This window comes from Tamandua tetradactyla, chromosome 24, assembly GCF_023851605.1.
Source record: "Tamandua tetradactyla isolate mTamTet1 chromosome 24, mTamTet1.pri, whole genome shotgun sequence".
In the NCBI taxonomy this organism is placed as follows: domain Eukaryota; kingdom Metazoa; phylum Chordata; class Mammalia; order Pilosa; family Myrmecophagidae; genus Tamandua; species Tamandua tetradactyla.
Window position 1 is genome coordinate 43,136,438 of NC_135350.1, and position 26,118 is coordinate 43,162,555.

At 36.3% G+C, this 26,118-nt stretch overlaps 1 protein-coding gene across 1 annotated transcript in view; it reads left to right on the top strand.

The window, feature by feature from the left end:
- The first annotated feature begins 1,117 nt into the window (after positions 1 to 1,117).
- Positions 1,118 to 26,118, top strand: part of LOC143667945 (uncharacterized) — a 35,610-nt gene continuing 10,609 nt past the window's right edge. Inside the window, exon 1 of the mRNA XM_077142410.1 lies at positions 1,118 to 1,249. Coding sequence (XP_076998525.1) covers positions 1,205 to 1,249 — 45 coding nt within the window. The 5' untranslated portion in view covers positions 1,118 to 1,204. The remainder of the gene's footprint in view (positions 1,250 to 26,118) is intronic.

Below are 26,118 nucleotides of genomic sequence, written 5' to 3' on the forward strand. Positions count from 1 at the left end.
TTTTGTTGCTTCTGTTTCCCTAGGGAACCCTGAATAGTATAATGGCTGTACCATTTTACATTCCTACTAGCAATGTATGAGAATTTCAGGTGCTCTACATCCTTGTCGGCACTTGGATTGACAGACTTTTTTATTTTAGCCATTTTAGCAGATGTAATGTATTTCATTTTGGTTTTAATTTGTAATTTCCTCCAAACTATATAATACAACTTCATGTGCAATATAAGTACTTTGCAACAGTATATTTTCAATTGCCTCCTTTCCAGTTTTCTTCAATTATTTTCATACATTCTACTTCTATGCATGCTATAAATCCCACAAAACATTGTTATTTTTTCTATTTCAGCACTTATTATTTTTTTTTGTTTGTTTTTTGCATGGGCAGGCACTGGGAATCAAACCTGAGTCTCTGGCATGGCAGGCGAGAATTCTGCCTGCTGAGCTACAGTGGCCCACCCTCAACAATTATCTTTTAAATAAATTACTATGTACTCAATTTTTCCTTTTCTGGTACTATTAATTCATTTATGAGGATCCAAGTTTTCATCTAGAAATATTTTCCTTTAGTCTTAAGAATTCCTTTAGTATCTCACAGTTCAGATCTGCTAACATCATATCTCTCAGCTTTTCATTTTGTTGTACAAGAAAAGATCTGAATTTTGCCTTCATTTTTGAAAGACATTTTGTTGAATTTAGAATTCTTGGTTGAAAAGTCTTTTTATTTCCATTCAGAACTTTAATGATATTGTTCCACTGGTTTTTGCTTTGTGTTGTTTTAGTCCATGGTCATTCATTCTTATCCTTGTTTCTTGCATTTAGAGCAGCTTTAAAATATTTTCTCCTTATTGCTGATTTTTACTATATGATTATAACATTCTTTAGTAGGGGTTTCTTTATGATATTCTGCTTAGGATCCATACAAATGTTGACTCCAGGAGTACGGTGGCGTTAACCCCTCCAAATGAATTTTTGTATTATACAAAAACCACTTTTTTGTATATTCTAGTTTTTTTCCTCATTATGTTTAGTTTTCTTTGAGAGTATTTATAATACCTGTTAAAAAGTCTTTGTTTCTAAATTCATCAATTTCTGGGTTTTTTTCTATTGACTGATTTTTCTTCTGCATATAGATCCAATTTTCCTGCTTCTGAGGGCATGCATGTATTTGATTGGGTGCTGGACATCATGAATTTTATGTTGCTAAATGTTCGGATTTGTCATCTTTGAAAGGGTGCTGGGCTTTGATGTGGTAAGTGGCTGTGTTACTTGCTATTCAGTTTGATCCTTTTGAAGATTGATTTATGCTTTGATTGGGAAAATCTAAAGGAGTTTTACTCTTGGACTAGTTTAGTCCTACTGCTAAAAAATGCTTTTCTGGGATCTGTACTGAAAGCCCAGATATTCCAGAGGACTGTCTACTTGGGTTTGTCAGAACTTGATCATCTCACAGACCTGTATGAGCTCTGGGAATTGCTTAGCTTACCGTACCCAGGTAATTCTTAGTCTAGCCTCATAGGATTTCGTCCCACATACATATAGCTTAATGTCCAGCAACAGACTTGAGTGGATCCTTATGTGCATTTCTGGAACTTTTTATTTGCACAGCTCTCTTTTTTTGTGGTATACTGCCTCACAAATCCTAGCTGCCCAAGTGTACCTGAACTCCAACTTCTGTCTCTTTGACTCAGGAAGACCATCATGACCTACTTGTCTTCCTCCTCACTCCACTTTAGTCCAGATGTAGCTCCAGGAAGAAAGCCAGAAGGACTGTGGGACTCAGCTGGTTTATTTTCCTTCCTCAAAATCACCTGTGCTGTTTACTGCACAACATTTAAAACAGTTCTTTCACATGTTTTTCCAGTTTCTTAGTTGACTTTGGCAGGAAAGAAAATTCAGTACTAATTATTCCAACATGGTCAGAAATAAATTCATGACTGGGGAGTGATGGCATCAACATAGCAATATAAGACATCCCTTGAGAAAGTCTCCCAATAGAATCAGTGAATAAAGTGACAAATCTCACTTAGAATTCTGGAGGATCATGAAGACTGGAGAAGGGCTCCATAAATACAGAATTGAAGAATAAGAAAAATGTTAGGTGGGAAGTTTCCAATCTGGACCTGATTCCCTCCCCCCCCCCCCCCACACTCATTCCCAAGCTGCTTGGGAGTTATACAGAGACCCAAGTCTCTCCTACCACAGACACAGATTATAGAGGCACTCAGAACAGTAAGTTAGAAACACACACGTATCTAGGCACAAGAACCCAAGTTTGCAGAGACCCAGGTGGAACACAAGCTTTTAAGTTGTGCTGCATGCAAAAGGGCCTCCAGGGGGTGGGGAGAAAGAGAAATCATTGCAGAATGATTCGCAAGTGGTGTGCTCAATCAATGCAGTTTATTATTTGGGTTTGACTAGATCTAAAGACAAAATGGAATTTTCTGTGGAGACCCAACTTTCTGGATTGATCCCCATCTGGATCCTCTGGGCAGGGTACACTAATTGAGAAGAAACTGGAGTCAGAAAAGCCTTAAAGGGAAATAAGAAAGTCAAGGGATTTAAACTGAACTGCTATAAGAAAGATTAGGTCTAAGAACTGGAAAGTGTAAAGAAAAGGGGTAGCTGAGAGAGATGATATTTAAACAAATCATAGAGGCTGGGAAGAAAATTTTGCACAAAAACAAACAAAATGGATCAAGATTTCCAGAGAATGAGGAGAGGAAGGAAACATTCTCCTGGAGATGAAACAATTGCACAGAAATTATATTCTTAAAAATTGTATCACATATTCAGGACAATAAGCAGATGAATAAGAGCTGAGGAAATCTACATAGGTAAATGCAGGCTATTCTAAACATCCAGAATAAGATGGACCAAGCATCAAAGAAGAGAATTAGCACAAAGCCAATCAATAATAAATCCTTAGACAAAAAGGAGAAACTGAACTTCAGCGGTAACTCATCAAGATAATCAAATGCCTAGGCATCAGCAAACAAGTACAAGCCATACTATAAAACAGGAAGATATGGCTTAGTCAAGGGAACAGGTTAAAACTTCAGAGGAGACACAGAATAATCAAAGAATTTCCGGGAAATCTCCTAAATCAATTAAAGGAGATGAAGGAAAATATGGTTAAAGAGATAAGGGATATTAAGAAAACAATGTGTGAGCATAGAGAGTAATTTGAAAGCATAAAAAGAAACATCACATAAATAATGGGATTAAAAGGGACAATAGAAGAAATTTAAAATATGCTACAGGCATACAATATACAAGCAAATGTGAACAGGCAGAGGAAAGAATCAGCAAACTAGAAGACAGAACAATTGAAAATATACAGGCAGAAAACAGAGAAAAGAATAAAATAAATAAAGCAGTGCCTCAGGGATTTGAGTGACAGCACAAAGTTCACATGCATAATCATCATGGGTGTCCCAGAAGAAGAGAGAAAGAAAAAGGGCACAGAAAGAATATTTGAAGAAATAATGGCCAAAAATCTCCCAACTCTTATGAGAGACACAACTATATATTCTAAGAAGTGCAACATATTCCAAACAGAATAAATCCTCAAAGAACTACATCAAGACACATAATAATTAGAATGGCAAATGCAAAAGATAAAGAAAGAATTCTGAAAGCAGCAAGAGAAAAGCAGTTCATCATATACAAATCATCTTCAATAAGACCAAGTTCTAATTTCTATCAGAAACTACAAAGATGTGAAGGCAGTAGTATGATATATTTAAGATATAGAAAGAGAAAAAAATGCCAGTCAAAATTTCTTCATCTGGGAAAACTATCCTTAAAAATAAAGAAGAGATTAAAATAGTCACACAAATATAGAAATTGAGAGTTTCTCAACAAGAGACCAACCCTATAAGAATTACTAAAGGTAGTTCTTCAGACTGAGAGAAAAGAACAGGAGAAAGTGGTTTCGAGTCATGTAAAGAAATGAAGATCATCGGTAAGGGTGACCTAAAAGGATAAATGAAAAACCCAGCAGTACTCTATCTTCAACTTACAAGTCTAGTCTAATTCCCATAAGAGTCAGGATATAATCAAACAAGAAAAAAGACATATTAATTGGTAATGGACATGCAAAATATAAAGTATTAAAGTGGGACAAAATTAAGATAAAATGGTGAAACAGAAGGATACTGGAACAGAAAATATGTATGGTATTGAAGCTAAACTGGTATCTTTTCAAATTAGGAGGTTATAGATATAAGTTGTGTTATTTAATCCCATTATTCCCACAAAAATGTATGTAAACATGCATACAGAAACAGAAATGAGAAAGGAATTGGTTAGATTCTATACACACAAAACCCCAACTATATGGAAAAAGAGGTTGAAAGAAAAGAAAAGAAAGGCTAAAAATAAAGATATGACATATAAAAAGCAAAGGACAAAATGGTCAAAGTAAGTACTGCCTTTACAGTAATAGCAGTGAGTGTTAATGGATTAAACTCCCAATAAAAAATATCGATAGGCAGAATGGATAAAAAGCATGGCCCAACTGTATGTTGTTTATAAGAGACTCACGTAAGACACAAAGACACAAATAGGTTGAAAACTTAGCGATGGAAAAATATATTCAATGAAAATAGCAACAAAATAGAGCTGAGATAGCTATACTACATCTGACAAGAAGACTTTAAGTCAAAAGCTGTTAAAAGAAATAAAGAAGGGGTGGTGCAATGGTGGATCAGTGGCAGAATTCTCACCTGCCATACCAGAGACCCGGGTTCAGTTTCCAGAGCCTGCCCATGTAAAAAAAAAAAAAAAAAAAAAAGAGATAAAGAAGGAATATATATATATATATATATTGATTACAGAGGCAATCCAAGAAGAGGAAATAACAGTCATCATCAATATTTATGCACCTAACAGTGATGCCCCAAAATACATGAGGCAAATACTGGCAAAATTGAAGGGAGAAATAGTCACCATTACAATAAGAGTTTGAGACTTCAATGCACCACTCTCATCAACAGCTAGAACATGTAGAATGAACATCAATAAGGGAACAGAGAACATGAAAAAAATGATAAATGAAGTAGGCCTAACAGATATATACAAAATATTGTACTCCAAAACAGCAGGGCATATGGTCTTCTCAAGTGCACGTGGAGGATTTTACAGAAGAGACCACCTGTGTGGTCACAAAGCAACTCTCAATGAATTTAGAATATTGAAATTGTACAAAGCATCTTTCTTCATTATAATGGAATTTAGCTGTGAATCAATAACATCAGAAAACTGAAAAATACACAAATATGTGGAAGTTAAATAACACACTGTTAAACAATCAGTGGGTCAAAGAAGAAATCACAAGGGAAATCAGTAAGTATCTTGAATGAAAATGAGAACACAGCATATCAAAACATGGGATGCTGAGAGGGAAATTTATAGCCCTAAACACTTACATTAAAAAAGAAAAAAGAAGTTGGTGCATTGTTAGTTCAGTGTTAAAATTCTCACCTGTCATGTGGGAGACCCAGGTTCAATTCTGCCCCCTGAATAAAAGAAGAAAGAGCTAAAATCAAAGTCCTAATTGCACACCCGAAGGACTAGATAAAGAACAGCAAACTAATCCCAAAGAAAGCAGAAGGAAATAAGATAAGAGCAGAAATAATTGAAATTGAGAACAACAACAATGAAACAATAGGGAGAATAAACATAACCAAAAGTTGGTCTTTTGAAAAGATCAGTAAAATCGACAAACCCTTAGCTAGACTGACAAAGACAAAAAAAGAGAAGATGTAAATAAATAAAATTAGAGATGAGGGGGTATTACTATTGACTCCACAGGAAAAAAAGATAATTAAAGGATACTATGAACAACTGTATGCCAATAAATTAGACAACCTAGATGAAATGGACAGATTCCTAGAAACCCATGAACAACACACTTGGATCTAAAAGAAATAGAAGACCTCAGCAGGCCAATTACAAGTAAAAAGATGGAATCAGTCATCAAAACAAAACAAAACAATGCAAAAAAAATCGACAGAAAAAGTCCAGGACAAGATGGTTTCACAGATGAACTCTACCAATCATTTTAAGAAGAATTAATAACAATCCTGCTGAAACTCTTCCAAAAAATTGAAGAAGATGGAGCAAGATCTAACTCATCCTATAAGGCCAATATCACCCTAATACCAAGGCCAGATAAAGATACTACAGGACAAGAAAATTATGGACCAATTTTTCTTATGAACATATTTGCAAAAGTCTTTAACAAAATATCTGCAAATTGAATCCAACAGCACATTAAAAGAATTACCTACCATGATTGTTCTAGTTTGCTAGCTGCCGGAATTCAATATACCAGAAACAGAATGGCTTTTAAAAGGAGAATTTAATAAGTTGCTAGTTTATAGTTCTAAGGCTGAGAAAATGTCCCAATTAAAACAAGTATATAAAAATGTTCAATCAAAGGCATCCAGGGAAAGATACCTTGGTTCAAGAAAGTTGAAAGTTCAGGGTCTCTCTTTCAAGTGAGAAGGCACAGGATGAACACAGTCACAGTTTCTCTCTCAGCTGGAAGGGTACATGGCGAGCATGGTGTCAAGTGCTAGCTTTCTCTCCTGGCTTCCTGTTTCATGAAGCTCCCCAGGAGGCATTTTCCTTCTTCATCTCCAAAGGTCACTGGCTCGTGAACTCTCTGCTTCGTGGTGCTGAAGCACCCTCTGTTCTCTCCAAATCTCTCCCATTCCCCAAAATATTTCCTCTTTTATAGAACTTCAGAAACTAATCAAGACCCACCCAAATGGGTGGAGACACATTTCCCCCAATCCATCTTAACCATATAAAATATAAACTCAAAATGGATTAAATACCTAAATATAAGAATCAAGGACTATAAAACTCCTAGAAGAAAATATAAGGAAGTACCTTCAGGGTACTGTTTTGAGCAATGATTTCTTATACTTTACACCTAAAGCACAAGGAATGAAGGAAAAATAGATAAATGGGACTTTATAAAAATTAAAAACTGTTGTCTATCAGAGGAGTTTGTCATGAAAGTGAAAAGACAACCTACTCAATATTGAGAAATGTTTTGGGAACTTCATAGCTGATAACGGTTTAATATCTAGAATATATAAACAAAACCAACAACTCAACAACAACAAAAATAACAGCTCAATTAAAAATGGGCAAAAGGGAAGGTGGAGCAAGGTAGCAACATAGAGAGGTGTGGAATTTAGGACAGCTAGCAAACATCCAGGAACTGTCTGGAACAACTATTTTGGGGACTTCCATGACTGGATACATATCACACACCAATCTGGAATATGTGGACTGACTGAGATCACAGCACAGAACAGCAAGTCTCCCAAGTCATGGAACTTATGCATCTCCCCAGCTGGCATGGCAAGCTATTTGGGACTTGGTTTCCTGAGGGAAAAAGAAGCTGTCTCTACTAGAAACAAGGAAGGTGGTTCAACCAAGCTCCACTTGCAAAATTTGTGTACAAATTCAGGCTGCTGAATACAAGGTCTGAACACAGATAAACTTGGAATAAGCATGAAAGGAATCAGGAAGTTTCTTCCTGGCAAAAAGGAGGCAGGGCTGACAAAGAACCAGAATAAAAACAAAACGAAACAAAAAACACAGAGGCTTTTGGATTTGGAGAGCTCCAAATATGGGAAAAGAGCTGGGCCCCAAGAAAAGGGACATATGGATCTTAGTAAAAACTCTGGCTCTTGATTGAAAACCTGGGAGGCTGGGGGCTGGCTCTGAAAATGAATTTTTTCCCTCTATTTCTTTCTTTTTTGCATGGGCAGGCAGCAGGAATCGAACCTGGGTCTCTGGCATGGCAGGTGAGAATTCTACACTGAGCCACTATCATGCCACCCTTTTCTTCTTCTTCTTCTTCTTCTTTTTTTTTTTAACATTTTAACAGCTTATGATAAGGAACTGCAGGCATTCTCAGACTTCAGCACACCCAAGACAATGGCGGAATTAAGGAGATGAAATAACTAGTCAGATGAAGAAGATATTTCCCTAAAGGGAGTGTATTTAAGTTGTCTCTACTGGGAGTAAGGGAAGGTAGCTCAGCTAAGCATCAATAGTGGTCTCAATGAACAAATTTGCATTGCTGAATACAAAGTTCCTGGCACAGATAAAACCAGAGCAAGCAGAAAGCAACCCTGAGGTCTCTCCAAGCAGAGAGGAGATGGGACAGATGGAAAAATAAAATGAAATAAAATAAAAGAATAGACATGGAGGGTTTTGGAGTCAGTTGAGCTCAGAGTATTGGAAAAGGGCTGTGCCCCAAGATGGTGAGCATATAAGAGCTGGGTACCCAATCTGTCTCATGGCAAAGTTGGGGGCTGGGGGCTGGTTCTGAAAAGGGATTTCTTTCTTTCTTTCTTTTTTTTTTTTTAATCCTTTTTACTCCTTTTATGCTATTCTAAGTAGCTCATTAGAGAAAGCAGAGGCATTTTCAATTGTCAGCAGGACCCAGGCATGGGTGGAGCTAAAATAAGTCTGAGAGACAAAATGACCAGTAAAGTGGGGGAGTTAATTCCATAAAGGGTGTATATTCCCCAAGAAAAGGGGGGGGGGGGAGAGCTGCAGCCTAGCTCATGTGATGGCCCTTATTCAGAGAATCCAGACTCCAGGGGCTGTAAAACAGAAACAGCCTAAGCTTACCTTCTACCTTGGCCTCTGTCTCAACCAAACCTCTGGAAGCGACAAAGCCTGCTGAGAATTGAAGGCACTGTGTCACTTTATGCCAGTGGGGAGCTGTGACAAGTGTTACCTCTAGAAAGGACAGGAAAAGCATAGAGTCCAGAGGTTTCACAAGAAAGTCTGATAACCTGGTGGGTCTTATACTCAGGGAAATGATACTGATTAACACTTTTCCTGAGACCTGGGCCTGCCTTGTCTGGGAAAAACTGATTGGGGTAGAACATATCTGCTGAGAACCTCCTCACAAAAAAGGGTTCCATTTAGACAGGGCAAGAGCCAGAAAACAAGAGCTAAAAAAATTATGGTCAGTTAAACAGAAGCTATGCTAGAGGTCTAGAATAAGTTGAACTGAACACCAAGAGAAAGATAGAGAACAAAACCAATTAGCAAGAAAACCTTAGATAAAAAGGTGAAAATGACCTCCAGAATAAACTAATCAAGGGAATCAGATGCCTAGACCAGCAAAACATTATGAGTCATACAAGGAAAAATGAAGATATAGCCCAGTTAAAGGGACAAAGTGACATTTTAAATGAATTGCAACAACTAATTAAAGTTTTTCAAACAAAACATGTTAAATCACATCAAAAATCAAATCAACAAGTTGAGGGAAAACATGGCAGAGATGAAGGATATAAGAAGACTTTGGGTGAACATAAAGAAGAACTCAAAAGCTTGAAAAAACAAGCATCAGATCTTATGGGAATTAAAAGTACAATAGAAGAGATGAAAAACACAATGGAAACCTAAAAGAGCAGATTTGAAGAGGCAGAAGAAATGATTAGTGAACTAGAGGACAGTACATCTGAAATCTGACCTGTAAAAGAAATGTTAGGGAAAAGAAGGGAAAAATATGAGCAAGGTCTTGCAGAATTGAATAAGAACATGGAGCACATGAATATATGTGTTATGGGTGTCCCAGAAGGAGAAGATATGGGAAAATGTCAGAAAGAATAGTGGAGGAAATAATCACTGAAAATTTCCCATCTCTTGTGAAAGACATAAAATTACAGATTCAAGAATGCAGCATATCTGAAACAGAATAGATCTGCATTGACCTACTCCAAGACATTTTCTCCTAATATTGTCAAATGTCAAAGACAGACAGAATTCTGAAAGAAGCAAGAGAAAAGCTACCTATTACAAAGAAGGGAAGCTCGATAAGAGTGTGTATGGATTTCTCAGTAGAAACCATGGAGGCAAGAAGGCAATGGTATGATATATTTAAGATACTAAAAGAAAAAAATGCCAGCCAAGAAATGAACAGCAAAACTGTCTTCAGAAATGAGGGAGAGTTTAAAATATTCTCAGATGAACAAACACTAACAGAGTTTGTGAGCAAGAGACTTCTGTACAAGAAATACTAAATGCAACACTACTAGAAGTTAAGAAAAGACAGGAGAGAGAGGGCTGAAGAAAAGGATAGAAGTGATTATAAGGAAGGATAAAAAGAGAGAGAAAAAGTAAGAAATGACATATAAAATCCAAAAGATAAGATTATAGAAGTACTGCCTTTACAGTAATAACATTAAATGTTAGTGGATTAAACTTTCCAATCAAAAAACATAGATTGGCAGAATGGATAAAAAACAGGAACCATCCAGGTGCTGTCTACAAGAGACTCACTTTAGAACCAAGGAGAAAATAGGTTGGAAGTGAAAGGTTGAAAAAATATATTTCATGCAAACAACAATTAGAAGAGAACAGGTATAGCTATGCTAATATCAGATAAATTAGACTCCAAATGTAAACAATTAAAATAGTCAAAGAAGGTCACCATGTATTAATAAAAGGGACAATTCATCAGGAAGACATAACAAACCTAAATATTCATGTTCTAAGCCAGAGTGCCCCAAAATACATGAGGCACACACTGACAACAGTGATAGGAGAAGCAGACACCTCTGCAATAATAGTTGGGGTCTTTACTACACTGCTTTCATCAATGGATAGGACATCTAGATCCAGGATAAATCAGGAAACAGAGATGTTCAATATTACAATCAATGAGCTAGACTTAGACATTTATAGAACATTGTATCCCATAAGAGCAGGATACACATTTTTCTCAAGTGCTAATGGGTCACCCTCCAGGATAGACCACATGTTGGGTCACAAAGTGCATCTCAGTAAATTAAAAAATATTGAAATTATGCAAATCACTTTCTTAGATCATAATGCAATGAAGTTGGAAATCAATAAGCGATTGAAGCCCAGAAAATACACAAATATTTGGAGGCTAAACAACACACTCTTAAACAACTAGTGGGTTAAGGAAGAGATTACAAGAAAAATCAGTAAATATCTCCAGGCAAATGAAAATGAAAACAAAACATATCAAAACATAAGGGATGCAGCAAAGGCAGTGCTGAGAAGGAAATTTATTGCCCTAAAAGTCTATACTGAAAAAGAAGAAAGAGCAGAAATCGAGGAATTAACTGTTTACCTGGAGGAAGTAGAAAAAGAACAGCAAACTAATCCCAAAGGAAACAGAAATAAAGAAATAAAAAAATTAGAGCAGAAATAAATAAAACTGAGTATATGAAAACAATAGAGAGAATCAACAAATCCAGAAGTTGGTTCTTTGAGAAAAACAATAAAATCAATAGACCCTTAGCTAGGGTGACAAAAAAATAGAGGATGTATGTAAATAAAATCATAAATATGAGAGAGGACATTACTGACCCTGCAGAAATAAGGGAGATAATGAGGGGATACTATGAGCAACTGTATGTTAATAAACTAGACAATGTAGATGAAATGGACAACTTCCTAGAAAAGTATGAATAACCAATATTGACTGGAGAAGAAATAGATGAATTCAACAACCAAGCACAAGAAATGAGATTGAATCAGTCATTAAAAAGCTTTCCAAAAGGAAAAGTCTAGGATCAGATGGACTCATATGTGAATTCCACCAAGCATTCATGAAAGAATTGGCATCAATCCTGCTTAAATACTTCAAAACAATTGATGAAGAGGGAAAGCTACGTAACTCATTCTATGAAGCCAACATCACCCTAATACCAAATCAGACAAAGATACCACAAGAAAAGAAAATTACAAACCAATCTCTTTAATGAATATAGATGCAAAAGCACTCAACAAAATACTTGCAAATCAAATCCAGTAGCATATTGAAAAGACTTATACACCATGAACAAGTGGAATTTATTCCAAGTATGCAAAGCCAGTTCAACAGAAGAAAACCAATTAAAGTAATACAGCACATCAATAAATGAAATAGGAAAAACCACATGATATTACAATTGATGTAGAAAAGACATTCGACAAAATTCAACATGCTTTCTTTATAAAATGCTTCAAAGGATAGTAATAGAAGAGAACTTCCTCAACATGATAAAGGGACTATATGAAAAATCTATAGCTAACATCATATTCAATGGGGAAAGGCTGAAAGCTTTCCCTCTAAAATCAGGAACACAACAAGGATGTCCACTGTCACCATTGTTATTCAACACTGTGCTGGAATTTCTAACTAGAGCAATTAGGCAAGAAAATAAATAAAAGGCATCCAAATCAGAAAGGAAAAAATTAAAACTTTCATTGTTTGCAGATGACACGGTAGTATATGTAGAAAATTCCCCAAAACCCACAGCAAAGCACTAGAACTATTAAATGAGTACAAGAAAGTAGTAGGGTACAAGATCAATCTGCAAAAATCAGTAGTGTTTCCATACACTAGTAATATGCAATCTGATGATGAAATAAAGAAAAAATTCTATTTACAATAGCAACCAAAAGAAAAAAATATTTAGGAAAAAAATTAAGCAAGACCACCAAAGGCCTATACAGAAAACCACAAGAAATTGCTAAAATAAATCAAAGAAGACCTAAATAAATTGAAGGACACACTGTGTTCACGATCAGAAGACTAAATATAGTTAAGGTGCCATTTCTACCCAAATTGATTGACAGATTCAATGCAATACAAATTAAAATCCTAACAACTTACTTTGCAGAAATATAAACACCAATAACCTGTTAGGCAAAAATATCTTGAGAAATAACAATGAAGAAGGAGGCTTCACCCTACCTGACTTTAAAGCATATTACAAAGCTACAATGGTCGAAACTGCATGGTACTGGCATAAAGATAGGTATACTGACCAATGGAATTGATGTGAGTTTTCAGAAACAGACTCTCTCATTTAGGGAAAATTGATCTTTGCTAAGGTGGTCAAACCAACTTAACTGAGACAGAGCACACTGTTGAATAAATGGTGTTTGGGAAACTGGATATTGATATCCAAAGGAATGACAGATGACACACCTTATAAAAAATTAACTCAAAATAGATCAAAGACCTAAACATTAGAGCTAAGAACATACAACTTTTTGGGGAAAATGTAGAGAAATATGGGAAAAATTTTGTGATAGGGTGGTTTCCTAGACTTTACACCCAAAGTAGGAGCAGTGACAGGAGAAATAGATAAATGGTACATCCTCAGAATTGAACACTTTTTTGCAACGAAGGAATTTGTCAGTAAAGGAAAAAGGCAACATACACAATGGGAGACAATATTTGGAAACCACATATCAGATAAGGTTTTGTATCCAGAATATATAAAGAGATCCTACAACTCAAAAATCAAAAGACAAACAGCCCAATTTAAAAATGGGGGGCGGTGTGACAGTGGCTCAGTGACAGAATTCTCGCCTGCCATGCCAGAGATCTGGGTTTGATTCCTGGTGCCTGCCCATGCAAGAAAAAAAAAGAAAGAAAGAAAAAGGCAAAAGACATGGAGAGGCACTTTTCCAAAGACAAAATAGAAATGGTTCAAAAACATATGAAAAGATGTTCAATTTCTCTGGTTATTAAGGAAATACAAATCAAAACCATAATGAGATATTACCTCATACCTAATAGAATGGCTAGAGGTTAAGGGTGGGTTTAAGCTATGATCCTGCACCCCCATAGTTAGTACCCCAGAAAAAACATGCTCTTAAACATAATCCCATAGGTACTTTGAGGAGGAACTTTTGAAGAGGATTCTTCAGTTAAGGTGTGATGCATCTCAATTAGGATAGGTCCTAATCCTATTACTGGAGCCCTTTGTGGGTGGAATAAAATTCAGACAGGGAGAGAAAAAGCCACAGGAAGCAGGGAGCTGAAATGGAACCTGAAAGGGATGGGAGAGACCAGGAGATGCTGACATGTGCCTTGCCATGCGAGAGGAACAAAGGATCACCAGCAACCAACCCAGAGGGCCACAGTCTTTAGGGAGAAAGCATCGCCTTGATATTGCCTTGATCTGGGTTTTGTATTAGCCTCAAAACCATGAGCTAATACATTTTCATTGTTTAAGCCAACTCATTTCATGGTATTTGCTTGAGCAGCCTAGGAAACTAAAACATACACCCTCACATAAATGAAGGTGACAGACCTCTTTAGAGAAGTGACCTTCATGTTGAGTAAATCTTCAAAATATTTACCTTCTATTGAAATAATGACCCATTGTTTGGGACACTGCAGAACATACTCATTTTGACACCTAGCCCCTCCATACTTCCATAGAATTGTCACAGATCGTAACTTACAGAGGAATGTCCCAGAGTGCCCTATCATATTTTCTACCATTTCCCCCTACCAGTCATTCTTCTCCATTTGTTCCTCTATATTTAGCTGTATGCTGAGGTCTCCTAGTCCTTTTTTCATTTTTCACTATAGTATATTGCTTTTTTTCTTTATTTATTGCTAGGGTTTTTGTCTCTTAATACCCTAAAATTCACAGCAGCATTCTGAGAAGTAAAATTAGGTCCTCTAAGGGCCACTTCTGTCTCCCTTCTTGGTTCTTCCTTCTTTGCCCCTATCATAAGCTCTCTTCCCTAAAGTGTAGAGCCTTAGATGCCCTTTCTGTTCCTGCACATTACTTAAGACAGGCAAACAGGGAAAAACCAATAAGCATGCAGGTTTATGTGGCCATTGGGGCCCCAGGATCAGGATAACACTCAGGACCTGTCCATTATATAAATAAATAGATAGAGACCAAGAGGAATTAAATCTGGCTGAATGAGAAAAACTGCTCAAGACGGCCGATGTACAGGAGAAGATGCACCCAGAGCCCTGGGCATCCTACAAGGTGGGCTGTGTAAGCTGGTTCTTGCTTCATTTGTGCCTCCAAGATGAAAGCATAGTATGCTCTTTTAATATAAACGTAAAATGGGATGGAGGGGAAAATGCTTTTCCTTAAAAGATTATCAGAACCTCTGTAGGAAAGGAACTACTTTTTAGAAAAATTCTTTGCTAAGGCTTAGGACAGAAGGTGAGCCCCTGAATAACAGTATGTGGGTATAGGGGGAAGAAAAAATTTGCTGCGGTGGAGAAGGTGTGGGAAGGTGGGACCGAAAGAGGGAGATCAGCAAATGTAGCCCTGATGTGCCCTTTAGTATCGTCCCTCAGTTTTTTATAAAGCCACAAACCAAAGTGCTTGGCACTGCTGAGGCTTTCCATACATCATAAAAAGGCTGGGCTCCATCTGTTGAAATGGGGTAGAGCTGGCACACAATGCAGACAAGGATCAGAAGGCAGTGGTGATCACGAGGAAGTAAGATATTGAAAATTCTCAGAAATTGTAGGAGGGGTCAGTGTCTCATGGGCCAGAAAATAAGAGATAACTAAATTTCAGAGATGCAGTTTTCACTAGGGTTAAATATATAACCCAAGGGCAGTGCGATGATGGCTCAGTGGGAGAAAAAAAAAATGTATAACCCAGCTTGTCGCATGGGTTAAAAATGTTAAAGGATGCTGTGGCTATAAGTTAGCCCTAAGATATTTGAAAATATGAGCTAAAAAACAAAACAAAACAAAAACAAATCTGTAATTTTCTAAGCAAAGGGTGTGGTCTGATGAGAGCAACCTGTTCCTTTGTTCTAGAAAACCACCTGAATGAGCCCACTAGTTATATCATTGTAAATCAAGGAGTTACCTATTTCTTCACCATGATTCTTGGAGATTAAGGAATTTGCTACAATCTTGAGAACAGTGTTCCTGTCTCAGCTCCTGAGACAGTGGGAGAGAGGCTCAGCAGCCAGAGGGATACCTAAAGGTCAAAACCTTTGGAAGATTTAGTGTCAGAAGGACTTCAGATTCAAGTAGCACAAAATTGTCATCATCTGGCCTGGGGGCAGGAGGTGCGGCTGAAGGAATACATTGATTTATTCCTGAACCTGGAACTTTGGAAATATGTAGAGAAGCAGAATACCTGTTGTAAAGCATCTGATAATGTTGGAATAAACACAAATCTAACTTCATATATACTGCAGGTTGGTGAAATGTGACATCCTGAGAAACATGTTTAAGTACCTGTGAGAGTTAACCATCTGGTGAATCTTCTTTGCCTTACTCCACATCCTACATTCTCCCTTCTCATGTCTCTGGATACCTTGCTACCACCCCTCATTTTATGCTTGTGGAATATAAGCAAATTTTTTTATTAGTTAAGATGATAAATCCGCTGAAAAAACAAGATAATGTCCTCCAAAACAAAGTAGAAGTTGTGTAAGGGTTAAATCCTGTTTTAGAAAAATGGAAATGTGACTGTGCCTCAGAATCACCTGGGGAGCACTTTAAAATTGCACATCCCTGTGACCATAAACCAAATTCCTGAATCAGAATCTCTGGGAGTGAAGGCACAGATACCTCTAAAACTAGTAAGTCTCCACGTGTGAACTAATTGGCCCAGCACTTGAGAGTCATTGATTCAGAATTATGTATCTTTCCTTATGCTAAACAGGTAGTCAACATAGGTTTTATCACCTGAGAGTATTGGACTTATTTGGAATCATTTGTCTCCTATTTTTTCTCTGATGTTTATTTAAGATGCAGATTTTTAAGCCTCAAATAGTTCTTCTGAATGTGAATCTCTGAGAGTGGATCCCCAGTAATCTTTATTTCATCCAGCAACTCAAATATTCCTAAGTTCATTGAAGTTCGAAGACCACAATTCTTTCTCCTTTATTCCCATATTACAAGGTGTTTCTTTGTACATCCACTATTATGCATCAGGCCATAGGAATCTCACTTCCTATGGTCTGACGCACCTTATGACTGACAGATCCTTCAGTTTTCCCATCCTTCTATTGCTACCAGTGCATCGTCTGTCAAACAAAGGCAGCATCCTTAAAATGGTGACTGTGTAACTGGTCTAAAGGATTGCATAAAGATCTCTAACTTCTGATATTTTGTGCCAGAACTCCATTCTTAAGTCTCTAACATTTACTTCCTACTGATGGAGTGTTACTTGTGACAACTGGCCTTTAGAGTTGGTGTATTCAGCACCTACCATGCCCCTCAGCACTGTGCTATGAAGTTATAAAATCTTGTAAAATATTCCAAAACTCTAAGAAAACATCTTTGCTCTCAAGTTACTTGAAATCTATTTACAGTCTAATAATAGACTGGATTAGGACAGATGTAGAAAAAAGTATAATCACAAAAGTAATAAAATGAAAACCTCAGCTGTTGTTTAGTAACTTGGCTGTCTTTGCATCCATATCTTTTTGAAAGGCATACATCAGGCAACTGCCTACTATTATAAGGCACCATTTTACCTGAAAGTGGCTGCATCTACCCTCCACAAGGGGGTAAGCTTTCTATATCATCTACAAAATGCCTCACTTGAGATTTGAGCACCGATCCTCTCAAAACTCCAATTTCATTTTCCTCCTGTGTAGGTTGGAGGGCTGTCCTCATGGGTTCTTGTGGCTGTCCTCCCCCAGACAGCCCGGAGGGAAGAAATGAGATGGATCAGCACTTTAAAACATTGAATGTCCTTCAAGGACAGCACCTAGTACACAGAGGTCATCACGGGAAAGGTAGGTGCATTAATCATCTTCCTTGTTGGAAAGGAAGGAGAATAAATAAATAAACAGCCCATCATCATGATCAGGTATCAAAGGTTTGTTTTAGGTCATACCCCCATTAAAAAGAATTTCAATGCTGTCAGGAGCAATGTCATGAATCTTCTGTACTTTTTTATGAGTAATTCATGCAGGAAGGTAGCATCCTCCCTATGCGCTCCATATTGAGTACTCTCATCAATTTCTTTACCTTTAGTTTTTTTTGCAATCTCAAAGCTAATAAAATTGCTATACATTTTACTCTACATTAGCACCTCTGCCTTAGATAAATATTAAGTGAAGTTAATGCAATTGGTAAGAAAGTCAATAACTTGGGAAAAACTATCAGCATTTTGTTCTGTGTTGAATTTTATCATTTAGAATTGTCCTTTTAATGTTATTACTTAAATCTGTTAAAAAATAACTCATCTTTTCAATATTTATTTATATAGAAATATTAGGAAATACAGGCAAATTGATGGAATTAACCATTTATTGTCCAACTTTTCCTATGATAACAATTGTCAGTTCCTTGGTATATAACTCACAAAGATCTTTTTTTCCTGAATACACACATGCACACATGCAAAAAATGTTTTGGAAGCATGAGATCCTATTGCTCTTTTTTGTCAGCAGAATTCTGATAATGGCTCCAAGATTTTCTCCCCACCAACCTCCCACCCCACTTCTGGTGTACACACCCAGCATAATCACTGGGACTGTGGATATGATGGATTTTACTTCCATTTGGTTATATTATATGGCACAAGTGAATGCAAGAAAGGGAGATCATCCAGTGAGCCTAATCCTAATCATAAGTATGAAAAGGTTTTGATGCACTGCTGCTGTCTTGAAAATGGAGCAACCACTGGCCAAGAAATGCAGGTGGCCTTCAGTAGCTGAAAACAGCCTACAGTTGACAGTCTACAAGGAAATAGGAGACTCAGTTCCACAACCAAAAGGAACTAAATTCTGCCAACAACAAATATAAGCTTGGAAGCAGATTTTTCTCCAGAGCTTTTTGAAGGGAACTTAGCCCAGCCTGTAGCTTGATTTCAGTTTCATGATATTCTGAGCAGAGAACTCACTGTGTTATGCTGGAATTCCAACGTAGAGAAATGTGAGATAATATATGTATGTTTTAAGTCACTAACCATGTGGTAATTTGTTATGCAGTAATAGAAAATTAACACCACCATATTTCATTCAACAATATTTTTATGAACATCTTTCACGCCAATAAATATGCAAGATAATTATATACACATGCACGCCAACACACATATATATGTATGTATCATGGTGTACCCCATTACTTTATATTGCATGGGAAATTCCATGATTTACCCATGAGTTTTTGAGGTCAGTATATATTAGAAATATATTGAAAGTATTTGAGGAAAGGAACCATTCCTTATATTCCTATGATCTGAGCATTAAAGGTTGGTTGAGGTTGGCTGGTAACTATGATATAGACATGGCAGATTCATCGGACAGCCAGAGGTACGATACCCATATTTGGGTATATCCCCAAAATATGACAATGGTCAAAGAGACACCAGGAAGCTGTGTGAAGTCAAAAATAAAATTCCTGCCAGGCCAGTAAAATACTCCCTAAGCATATCCTGATAATGTAGAGCCAGAGCAGCATCTTTATATGGAAAGGATGGAACATTGTTATGATCCTTTAAATGGATGGACTATAGGAAAAGAGAAGGAATAAAGGAGCATGTGTTCGCCTTCACATTCCAGGAGGTAGCTTAGGAAAAGAAACCATTATCAGCTGAAATCCATAACTCTTGGGAGAAAGAAGCCAGACATCTGTTGTGGAGAAAGTAAAGTTCATAGCTGTGGGGTTTGGAGATAAGAGTTTTGGAGTTTGAAATTCTTTAAAAATAATCATTCTTTCTTACATGTTTTTACAGTATGGTAGCTCATCTCTTACCTAATCCTACCCCCTAAGTTTCACCAGGTGGCAAAGAGCATTACAATGAAAACTGAATAAATGAAGACCTGAACATTCATTCTACGTGAAAAACAAAAAAAAGCATGAAAGGACTTCTTTTTCCCTTTTAATAGAATACCCAAAGAAGAAAAGTTTCTCACACTGTTAAACCCAGTCATCATCAGATTCCCATGGGCAGGAGTGCCAAGTATGCTAATAGGTAAAGAAAAAAAAAATTGGGGTGACCTTTCTCCTTTCTTGAAAATAGAATGATTTAAACTCCAAGGAAAAAGAGGTTAATTCCTGAAATTTTCTGATTCCTGACAAATTCTGCTCCCAAAATAGTTATTTTTACTTCAACCATTATTATTTATTAACAAAAGCTTTGATATATTTCATGTTTGTTTGCATTCTCATTATCATTGCATATGTGTTTACACTAAAATAACTCCTTTTTTTTTCTCCATGGGTTTATTCTTGACCATGTTGGAATAACTAGTACTGAATGTATTTTTTTTTAATTTTTTTATCAGAGGAGTTGTGGAATCCTATATACCACCCCACCACCAACACCTTGTATTGGTGTGGAATATTTGTTACAACTGATTATAGCACTTCTAAATAATTGTACTATCTTTTTAAACAGTAGTACTCAGCATTTATTGAGAGATTATATGTTGTAGGCACTATATGAATCAGCTTACATGGATTATCTCATCTAAAACACTCAATACAAAGGCCTGTGAAATATGTCCTATTAAAAAAATGTTTTTGATTAAAGATGTTGTAGGTTTACAGAAAAATCATTTTAAAAACACAGCATCGGGCAGCGTGTCCGTGGCGCGGTCGAGGTCTCCATGCCCGAGACTGGGGTTCAATTCCCGGAGACTGCCTGTTCTAGTTTGCTAGCTGCCAGAACACAGTATACCAGAAACGGAATGGCTTTTTAAAAAGGGGGAATTTATTGAGTTGCTAATTTACAGTTCTAAGGCCAAGAAAATATCCCAATTAAAACAAGTCTATAGAAATGTCCAATCAAAGGTATCCAGGGAAAGATACCTCAGTTCAAGAAGGCTGATGAAGTCCAGGATTTCTCTCTCATCTGAGAAGGCACATGGCCAACACAGTCACGGTTTCTCTCTCAGCTGGAAGGGCACATGGCGAGCACAGGGTCATCTGCTAGCTTTCTCTCCTGGCTTCCTGTTTCATGAAACTCTCTGGGAGGCATCTTTCTTCTTCATCTCCAAAGCACTGGCTGATGGACTCTCTGCTTCATTGTGCTGCATCATTCTCTGCCATTCTCCATTCTCCAAAATGTTTCCTCTTTCTATAGGGCTCCAGAAACTTACCAAGACCCACCCACATGGAGACATGTCATTACCTAATCCAGCTTGATTAAATCACATCTCCAGGGAGATGATCTGATTACAGTTTCAAACATGCTGTATTGAACAGGGATTATTCTGCCTTTATAAAATGGGATTTGTGTTAAAACATGGCTTTTCTAGGGGACATACATCCTTTCAAAACAGCACACTGCCCATGACAAAAACAAAAAACAAAACAAAACAAAAAAACCACAACATCCCCAACTATCCCCCTATGGTTGACATTTTGCATTACTCATGGTGCCTTTGCTAAAATTGATAAAAATAATATTAAAATTGTGCCACTAACTATAGCCCATGGTTTACGTTAGGTGTATTTTTCCCATTTACCACCCTATTATTAACACCTTGTATTAGTGCTGTACATTTGTTATAATGCATTAAAGAACATTCTTTTACTTGTGTTATAAATAATACTCCATCTTCTACAATGGGGTTCACTATGTTGTACAGTCCTATGTTTTATCTTTTCATTTTTATTTTAGTAATATCTACAGCCTAAACTTTCTTTCCCCTTTTAATCACATTCACCTATATATTTCAGTGCTGTTGATTACACTCACAATAATATGCTACCATCACCATCACTGATTTCCAAATTCTTACCAGAAGCTTAAGTAGAAATTCTTTACAAGTGAAGCATCAATACCCTATTCCCTACAACCAGACCAGCCCCTGGTAACCTATATTCTTGATTCTAACGCTGAGTTTGCTTATTAAAATTAGCTCTTATCAGTGAGATCATACAATATTTTTACTTTTGTGTCTGGCTTATTTCACTGAGCAAAATGTCCTCAAGGTTCATCCATGTTGTAGCATGCATCAGGTCTTCATTCTTTTACAGCCAAATAATATTAAGTTGCATTATTTTGTTTCTCCATTCATGAACTGATGAACACCTGGGTTGCTTCCATCTTTTGGCAATTGTGAATAATGCCACTATGAGCATCAGTTTGCACATACCTGCTTGAGTTCCTGCTTTCAATTCTCCTAGTAGCTGAATTGTTGGGTCATTTGGTAATTCTACACTTAGCTTTCTGAGGAACTGCCAAACTGTCCTCAGTGGCTGCACCATTTTGCATTGCCACCAGCAAAGAATGAGTGTTTCTATTTCTCCATCTCCTCCCTAACAGTTGCAATTTTCTGTTTTTTAAATAGTGGTCATTATTGGGTGTGAATGATATTTTATTATGGATTTGATTTTCATTTCTCCAATAGCTAATGATATTGAGCATCTTTTCATGTGCTTTTTGGCCATTTGAGTATCTTCTATGAAGAGTTATTCCTTTCAGTCTTTTGCCCATTTTTAAATTGGGTTGTTTGTCTTTTTGCTGTTAAGCTGAAGGATTTCTTTATATATTCTGGATATTAAACCTTTATTGAATATGTGGTTTCCAAATATTTTCTCCTACTGTGTAGGTTGTCATTTTACTCTCATGATAGAGTCCTTTGATGCACAAAAGTTTTTAATTCTGATGAGACCTCATTTATCTTCTTTTGATACCTATACTTTGATTGTAAAGTTGAAGAAACCATTGGTTAACACAAACTCCTAAAGATGCTTCCCTACATATTTTTCTAGGAATTTGCTAGTACTGGCTCTCATACTTAGGTCCTTGGTCCATTTTGAGTTGATTTTTGTTTAAAGTTCTTTCTTTTTTTGAAAGTGGACATCCAGTTTTCCCAGCACATTCTGTTGAAGAGACTATTCTTTCTCAATTGAGTGGCCTTTGCCCCCTTGTCAGAAATCAGTTGGCCGTAAATATGCAGGTTGATTACCAAGCTCTCAATTTAATTCCATTGACCTATATGTCTGTCCTTATGCCAGTTGCATGGTGTTTTTTTGTTTGTTTGTTTACGCATGGGCAGGCACTGGGAACTGAACCCGGGTCTCCAGCATGGCAGGTAAGAACTCTGCCTGCTGAGCCACCATGGCCCACCCAGTTGCATGGTGTTTTGATTACAGTTTTAAGATGGAGATCGTGAGTCCTCCAACTCTGGTCTTCCATTTCAAGATAGCTTTGTCTATTTGGGGACCGTTATCCTTCCATATCAAGTTGATGATTGGCTTTTCCATTTCTTCAAAGGTTGTTGCAATTTTGTTTTTGTTAATGTTAAATCTGTATACTGCTTTGGGTAGATTGGCATCCTAACAATATTTAATTTTCCAATCTATGAACATAGAATGTTCTTCCTTTTATTTGTTGTTGTTTTTTTTTTTTTTTGACATAGGCAGGCTCTGGGAATCGAACTTCGGTCTCTGGCATGGCAGGCCAGATTTTTGTCACTGAGTCACCATTGCACCACCCCTATTTATTTAGATTTTTTAATTTAGACTTATTTCCTTCAGTAATGTTTTGTAGTTTTTATTTAGATTTATTTCTTTCAGTAATGCTTTGTAGTTTTCTGTGCACAGGTCTTATACATCTTTGATTAGATTTCTCCCTAGCTATTTGTATCATTTAGTTGCTATTGCTAATGGCAGTTTTTCTTGATTTCTCCTGTTGATTGTTTATTGCTTGTGTATATAAATACTGCTGATTTTGGGGTGTTACCCATCACTTTGCTGAATTCATTTATTAGCTCTAGGAGTTTTGTTCTGGATTTTTCAGGATTTTCTGTATAGCAGATCATGTCATCTCTGAATAAGGAAATTTTACTGCTTCCAAATTTGATGTATTTCTTTCCTTCTTAATTGCTCTGGCAATTAAGTATAATATTGAATTTGGAATTCAATATTTGAATAATTTCATTATTGAATAATAATGGTGACAGTGAGCATCCTTGTGCTGTTCATAATCTTAGAGGGAAATCTTTGTCTTTCATCTCTAAGTAAGATGTTAGCTGTGGGCTTTTCATACATTTGATTTATCATATTAAGGAAGTTTCTTGCTCTTTGTAGTGTTCTAATTTGTTTTTATCAAGAAGGGGTGCAAGATTTTGCCGAGTGCCTCTTCTACATCAATTGAGAGGAATCATGTGTTTTTCTCCCTTCATTTTGTTAACATAATATATTACACTAATTGATTTTCTTACATTGAACCAATCTTGCATACTTTGGTAAATCACACACGATCATGCTGTTTAATTCTTTTTCTTTTTCTTTTTTGTTGCATGGGCGGGCACTGGGAAATGAATAATCCTTTTAATATGCGATTGGATTTAGTCTGCTAGAATTTCGTTGAAGACTTTTGCAACTGCATTTATAACAGATATTAGTTTGTACATTTCTTTTTTTGTGGCATCTTTATTTGGCTTTGCTATGAGCATCATGTTGACTTCATAGAACAAATTAGGGAGTGTTCTCTCCTCTCCAATTTTTAGAAGAATTTAAGCAGAATTAGAGTTAAGATTTTTTGGAATGTTTGGTAGAATTCTCCTCTGAAGCCGTTTGGTCCTGGGCTTTTCTTTGTTGAGAGGTTTTGATTTCTCATTCAATGTCTTTAGTAGCAATTGGTTTGTTGAGACCTTACATTTCTTCTTGAGTCAGTGTAAGTAGTTTATGTGTTTCTAAGAATTTATCTGTTGCCATCTAGGTCATCTAATTTGTTGACTCAACAAATTGTATCCTCTTGTAGTCCTTTTTGTTTCAGTGGGGTCAGTAGTAATGTTCCACTTTTCATTTCTGATTTTAGTTATTTGTGCCCTCTGTCTTCTTTTCTTTATCAGCCTAGCTAAAGGTTTTCAATTTTATTTATCTCTTCAATTAACCAACTTTTGCTTTTGTTGATTATCTCTATTGTGCTTTTTCCCCTATTTCTTTCATTGCTGCTCTGGTCTTTGATATTTCCTTCCTTTTGTTTGCTTTGAGTTTAGTTTGCTTCTCTTTTTCCAGTTCTTCCAGGTTTAAGGTTGTATCTCTGATTTGAAGTCTTTCTTCTTTATACATGTAAGCATTTAGAGTTATGAATTTTCCTCTCATCACTGTCTTATTCACTTATGTGAATCCCATAAGTTTTGGTATGTTATATTTTCATTTTCATTCACCTTAAGATATTTCCTAAGTTCTCTTGTGATTTCTTCTTTAACCCATTGGTTGTTAAAGTATGTTGTTTGCGTCCCAGAAATCTGTGAATTTCCATTTTTCTTCTGTTATCGCTTTCTAGCTTCATTCTGTTGTATTCAGAGAATATACCTGGTATGATTTTAATATTTTTGAATTTATAGAGACTTGTTTTGGTCTATTATATGGTCTATTCTAGAGAATGATCAATATACACTTAAAAAGAATATGTCTTCTCTTTTTGTTGGGTGATGTGTTCTATATATTTCTGTCAGTTCTAGTTGGTTTAGAGTATTTCCTAATTGATCTTCTGAGCAGATTTTCTATCCATTATTGAAAGTGGTATATTAAATTATCCTACTTTTAATATAGAATAGTCAATTTCTCCCTTCAAAATCTGTCAGCATTTGCTACACACGTTTTGGGGCTCTGCTGTTAGGTGAATGTATATTTATAACTGTTATGTCTTCTGTTTAACATCCTTGTTATCAGTGTATGATGACCATCTTTGCCTTCATAACTGTTTTTTTACTTAAAATCTATTTTTACTGATATTAGTGTATTTACTTTACTCCTCTTTTGGTTTCTACTTGCCTGGTATATTTTTTCCATCCGTTCACTTTTAACTACTTCTGTCTTTGATTTTAAGGTGATTCTTTTGCAGATAGCATAAAGTTTGTCCATATCTTTCCTTATCTATTCTGCCAATCTCTGCCTTTGGACTGGAGGGTTTAATCAATTTATATTTAAAATTAACTACTGATAATTCAGGACTTTCTTCTGCCTTTTTGCTAATTTAGGCTTTATATGTCTTATACCTTTCTTCGCCTTTTCATTCTTCCATTAGTATCTTCTTTTATGCATAATTTTATTTTTTGTGTTGTGCCATATTCAGTTTCTTCTCTTTTTAATTTGGGTATATTTATCATCTATATTCTTTGTGCTTACTAAGGTTAAAAGTTAACATCCTAAATATATAACAATCATTTTGATTTGATACCAACTTAACTTCAATAGCATATGCATATACTTTTCCTATATTCCTCTATTACCCCACCTTTTTTTTTTGGCACTTGTTACTACTTATATCTTTATACATTATATGTCCAAAACCATAGATTTATCATTACTTTTTATGCATTTGCATTTGCCCACATAGGAATTAAGAAGTGGAATTACATACCAAACAATATACAACAATAACGCTGGCATTTATA